This window comes from Trachemys scripta, chromosome 5, assembly GCF_013100865.1.
Source record: "Trachemys scripta elegans isolate TJP31775 chromosome 5, CAS_Tse_1.0, whole genome shotgun sequence".
NCBI lineage: Eukaryota > Metazoa > Chordata > Testudines > Emydidae > Trachemys > Trachemys scripta.
This window is the reverse complement of record NC_048302.1, coordinates 115,354,994-115,361,079: the sequence shown is the minus strand read 5'-3', so window position 1 is coordinate 115,361,079 and position 6,086 is coordinate 115,354,994. Positions and strand designations below refer to the sequence as shown.

The 6,086-nt window shown below is 40.5% G+C and overlaps 1 protein-coding gene across 2 annotated transcripts in view; it reads right to left on the bottom strand.

Moving 5' to 3' along the window:
• Window positions 1-2,656: 2,656 nt before the first annotated feature.
• Window positions 2,657-6,086, bottom strand: part of LOC117877961 — a 44,725-nt gene continuing 41,295 nt past the window's right edge. Inside the window, exons 7-8 of one of the 2 annotated variants that reach the window (XM_034771674.1) lie at window positions 5,985-6,047; window positions 2,657-4,608 (exon numbers count right to left, since the gene is read on the bottom strand). In XM_034771674.1, the coding sequence (XP_034627565.1) occupies window positions 6,024-6,047 (24 nt within the window). In that variant the 3' untranslated portion in view covers window positions 2,657-4,608; window positions 5,985-6,023. The remainder of the gene's footprint in view (window positions 4,609-5,984; window positions 6,048-6,086) is intronic. The other variant, XM_034771675.1, reaches the window with a different exon arrangement.

Here is a 6,086-nt window from a genome sequence, read left to right as displayed (position 1 = left end):
GTAACTTATACAGTGTAAGTTACGCAGAGCCGCCGGAGCCCCGGAGGGGAAGTGCCCGGCTGGGGGCACAGGGTCCGGAGGCATAGGGGCTGCCCAAAGCCCGAGCGCTACCGGCTTCACGGTTTGCTGGGCAGCCTCCAGACCCTGCGCCCCCGGCTGGGCGCTTCCCCTCCCGGGCACCAGCTGCGCTGGGGAAGCGCCGGCTGGGGGCACAGGGTCTGGGGGCTGCCCGGGAAACCGTGATGCTGGTAGCACTGGGGCAGCCCTTTTCCCCTGGCTGGGAGTGGGAGGGAGGAGGGGGCGGAGTTAGGGTGGGGGAAGGGGCGGAGTTCGGGCGGGGCTAGGGGTGGGGAAAGGGGCGGGGCCATGGCCCGTGGAGGGTCCTCTTTTTTTATTTCTGAGATATGGTAACCCTACCTTATAAGAAAATTACACTAATGCAGCACAGATCAACAGATGAAAAGATTGGCCACTGTATCCACAGATAGATTACAAATGCTGTTAGAGGTTGTTTTTCATTAATACTTTTCCTAAGCATAGAGGTGCACACAAAAAGCGAGGAATTGCTATTTTCACTAGCTGAAGTATCTTCTACATTGTCCCCTTTACCCCATAGTAGGTATTTTTATTTGCTGGGATGATTTCCAAATTGTATCAGAGGAATTGTTCTGCTCCAGGCTTTATCTCCCTTTGACTCATTGTGTGACTTGGGCTAGTCCTTTAACCTCATTTTCCTCACATCTGGGTAGCTAAATGAATCTTCACTCCCCTCTCAGCTTTCAGGAAGCAGAGCAGGGAATTACAGCACCGATCTGTGCTCCCCTCACTCTCCATGCTCTAAAACTGCAACTGAGAGAGTGCAGGGAGCCCAGATTGAAGCTCTTATCCTGGAACTGCATCACTCAGTATCTTGCTGAGCATCAGAGGACTGTTATGTGCTGTGAGTAAGGCTACGATTTTGTCATGGAAGTCACGGAGTCCATGACTTCAGCCAGCGGTGGCTGGGAGCTGCGGGGTACCTGTGCCCCCTGAACTCCAAGCCGCTGCAGGCGGCCGGGGACCCCCGCTACCCTCAGAGCTCCCGGCCACCACAGGCGGCTGGGGGGACCCCGCAGCTTGGTGCCACAGGTGAAGGGGGACCCTGGAGCTCCAAGCCCCCATGGGTGGTGGGGAGCCCCAAAACTCCCAGCTGGGCTCCCAGCAGCTGCCCAGTGGCTCTCCATTTTGTCAAGGATATTTTTAGTAAAAGTCAGGGACAGGTCACAGGCTTCCATTAATTTTTCTTTAGTGCCTGTGACCTGTCCCTGACTTTTACTAAAAATATCCATAACAAAATCTTAGCCTTAACTGTGAGCCAATAGGGTGCCTTGCTGCACAGGCACACATCTTCAAAAGAACCCCACAAAATGCCTCATGTGCCCCTGAATCATCTGGTTCTACAGAATGGAAAACTGGGGCAGATCTGTCACTGAAGTGTCTGGGAGAGCTTAACTCACTAAGAGGAGAGGCACAAATTGAACCCTTCCCGAATAAGTAACAGGACAAAAAAAAAAAAAAAAAAAATCGCTCAAATTTTTATTGCATATTTACAAGTAATCTGGCCCTGACGGAATAAATACCTACAGTATCTTATTTATATAAAGTATGGATAATTCACATCGCTTTTTTACCTGTATAATAAAGCTGTTTAATATGTACACACATACTATGAGTTAATGTTTACAATAGAGGGGACTTTTCCTCCATTAAATATATAAATTGCTCTCTTTAAAGTTATCAAATTAAAACAGCAGACTTCTTTATTCTAGAATAGAGGCAATACTTACATCAGAAACTTTATCTTATGATGCCACCATGCCATTTGAATGGATTATTGTTTTGGAGTGGGGTATCTTACAGAACAAACAGAAAGACATGGTCCTTGACCAAAGAAGAACAATCTAAATATCTGCAAAACATATGGAATACATCATATGAACAATCAAAAACATGAGCAACAAATTTGTGCATTGCACTGAACTTTTACATCTTTTTTTATTTAAGAAATGAGGGGTCGGTTTCAGAAGACAGGTGAGATGTGGAGGTTTGAGTGTAGGGTATTCTGTTATGGAGGAAAATTAAATAGTCCCCAAAGAAAAATGACCAATCAGTGCACAAGTTTTTATTATGCAGAGAGAGAGAGAGAGAGAGAGATACAAACTCACAAAATATCGCATCCTAAATTCCTCTACTTCCAGCATATTTAGTTCAGATTCTCAATAAAAGAGAGTTTTCCAGACACACAGGAACCTCCTCCTGGAAGATTTAACTGGGTTAACTCAACTTCTTCATTCCCTACTCCAAAACCTCAACCTCTTTGGCCTGTCCCAAGGGAAAACCTCCTCCAGCATTAACCCTGGAGACAAAACTTTGCTTGAAAAAGCCTCTACTGGGAAGTAAACCCATAATAGAGGAAAGACTGACAGTTCATTACACTGAACTGTCTAAACAATGAAAGCAAAGTACAAACAATTCACACATGGACTAATTCCTACTAGTACACCACCTCAATTAGGCCAAATAAAATCCCTTATGTATGAGTGAAGGTAGCTGCTCTCTTCTTTTAGGTCCTAGGCAGCTGCTCTGTCACCCATACCATCATTTCCCGCCCCCCCCCCATGAACCCACTTTAATCTATGGTTATTTGCATGTGGAAGAGTCTATCAGAAAACACAGTGGGATTGTTTAAGAATAACTTAGCCATTCTGTAATTACATTTGAATGGATAATTATATTGTAGACACCTTGGGCAGGGAAAAGGTGCTTTTGCTTTTCTGTCAAAAACCTCTACTGGTATAACTCCACAGGATGGAGTTATTGGGCAGGTTTCCTGTCCAAAGGGCAGGGGGGCAAAACTAAGATGAGGACTTGTCCTTTCTCATCTTAATCTTCTGCTTTTATATCAGAGGAAGTATTGTATTTTGAACTCAAGGCAAATAATGTTGTCTAAGTATATGATATTAAAGGTGCTTTGTTTCTAAAACAATATTTTAATAGGAAACAATCCCTGATGTCAATTTGAGATCTCAGTCCCCAATCATGCAAGGTGCTGACTATCTCCCAATAGGTATTGACCACCTCCAGCTTGCACAGAAGTCAATGGGGTTTTAGACAGCTCAGCACCTTGCAGTAGTAATCTTACACATTAATCCTTTTTTACTGGTTGAGTATCAAGCTACTTTTTAAATTCAATTAAAGTATACAGCACAGAATTAGAACTGAATGTCCAGAGCTATGCTGGAAGACTCTACACACCCCCATTGCAATTAAATAAGGAGATAGCATCAGCCTCCAATATTATGTGTCTCACCCATCATACGTCGAAATGGTCAAACTTTTTCAAAATTCACCATTTCGATGAATTTTTTCAAAGAAATTCCAATGGAAAGCTGCAGGATGAATTTTTTGTCAATGTTATGAAAATTACATCTCATTTTTTGACCAGGTCTATCAGAAAAATAGACCTTTTATTACAGAAACATTTTAATATGCAGTATACTAGATTTCCCCCCTATTCTATAATGTTACTGCTAACACAATATCTTTTTTTGGTATAATTTAACAGTTTGCTCTCATACACAGGGCCAATACAGTAGCCCTTACTGAGCGGGAATACTCATGTGAGTAAGAGCTGAAATATCAGTCCCATAGTACATCCTCAGTGCTAAAGACCAGATCTATAAAAACGATTTTAATAAAGGGAAAGAGTATTATTACATTATAAAATTAATAAAAGTACTTCTACTCAGTGTTTATCCTGAAAACCCCTTCCTTGTATGATTAGCCATTACTCTTGTGAGTAATCACTTTGACATCAATGGTATTACTCACATGAGCAGGAATTTTGCAGCATTGGGTTCATTAATTAATCTTGGACATCCTTGAAACAGGTTAAGTATACTCATTTTACAGTTAGGGAAAAAAATCTGACAGATGACATGATTATCATTAAAACCAATAATACAGATATCTATGGCTAGAAGTCATTTCTACAATAAGGTGCAATTGCAAAGTTCTGCCACTAAAATGTAATCTATTATAGATTTTAAAGAACATCCTTCATCTTTACAGCTGGGCTGAAAGCAAATCACAATTTTATGCTTCATAATTACATGTCATATCAAATGTTCTTGTGGGTTTTCAATGAGCAGAATCCATCCCAGAAGTTGTACCTTCAGTTTTCCATCATGTAGTAATTTCTACAAGTCCTATGAAAGTAGAACCTGATAGTGCACTCTCCTTCAACTCACGCTTCCCCCAAAAGGGTATATAGGAGCAAAGCTTCACAAATACTTTCTGCTGAATATAACATGAAAAAAGGGCCCAGAAGATGTACACTGTACATTCTGAGCCTTTCATCCATCAGGAACTCTGACTGTGACCAAACAAGCTTCCTGATTTATTCTTCCCTCAAATGCCTATATTCGCCATCCTGGTAAAGACTTTTGCAAGAACCTAGAAGACCATATCATCACACTCATCTTTTCCATCCTAGCTATTTTTATTTTCAAACTTCAGAGCAGAGGATTGTAATTTACAGCACTAGCTGAAAGGGTATACTGGTTTATGCTTCAGGATTAAGGAGAATGTAAAGTGATTGCAATTTATTACTTTAATACAACAGCTTATGAAACACAACCACTAGTTTTAGATGACTGAGTTTACCATAAAACAGCCATAAACAAAAATAATGATATTCAGTAAATCATTTAATACCAGTCATATTTTATGTGTTTCTGAAGAACACAGAAGGCTACCTAAAAATAATAAAGACTTGGGAAGATATTCATGGAAGAGGGATGATGTTTGTTAGAATTTTCCCATCTTTTCAAATCTTAAATTTCTCTGTTTAAAAAAAAAAAAAAAATCCCAAACAAGCTTAGATTTGGAGAACTGCACATTGCAGTAAAAGCTGTATTTTTTTCTGTGTGTGTACATACATACCTGTAGACATACAGATAAATGTACTCGGTACTTTTATTTGAATCTCATGTACATAATGCATTTATATGAATTTGAGCAGTTATCAAAGCAAGTGTTCAGTGTATTCTTTTGAACACTGCACAAATGTTCATAGAATCATAGAATAGAATCATAGAATATCAGGGTTGGAAGGGACCTCAAGAGGTCATCTAGTCCAACCCCCTGCTCAAAGCAGGACCAATTCCCAACTAAATCATCCCAGCCAGGGCTTTGTCAAGCCGGGCCTTAAAAACCTCCAAGGAAGGAGACTCCACCACCTCCCTAGGTAACGCATGCACTCTGAACATGCACTCACAGTTCTCCTATTGTGCTTTTCTTTGAAAACAACCAATAAATTAAATTTAATCAAAACAATTCTAATAAAACATTGTAGTTAAGATCTGAATGCTCAAAAGTAGGGAAATTCCAATCTAAGGATCCTGTTACAAACTGCATACATCCATATGCCATGCTGCATAGTTCCAATTCAGCAAGGTATTTAAAGCACATGCTTAGCTCCACACATGATGAGTCCCATTGATCTTAATGGGAATACTCACATGAGTAGTTTGGGATATGCTTAAGTACAGTAATTCACTGAATTGGGGTGTGCTGATATGAATGCAGAAAATTTTACCACCATATATAATATCTTGTGTAGCTAACTGCATGTTCTCACTGGGACCCGTACAAACTACAGTTGCTGTGGTAAACATAAGTTGATATTTTAAATATACTGAAGAAAGAATATCCAAACTACAGTGCTGAATTAACTTTGTTTCTGGAATTTAATATATGGAACATTCTTCTTAATTTTTCTGAAACTCACATTTGGATTGCAAAAGCAAAACAACTGATGACAAGAGGTTGGGGGCGAGGGGGAGAATGTTAGTTTCTGGACCAAGGTTCCTTCAGCCCTTAAGACATCAGAGCCATTAAACAAGACGGTGTAAATGCCAGCTGCTGTTTGTTTGAAAGGATACAATGTTCTTCAATGACAAAACCACTCTTTTACAACAAGGTCAGATTGTTTTATGCATGTGTTGCTATGGTGAGAGAGAAAAGAGTTGATGAAAAACTGGATG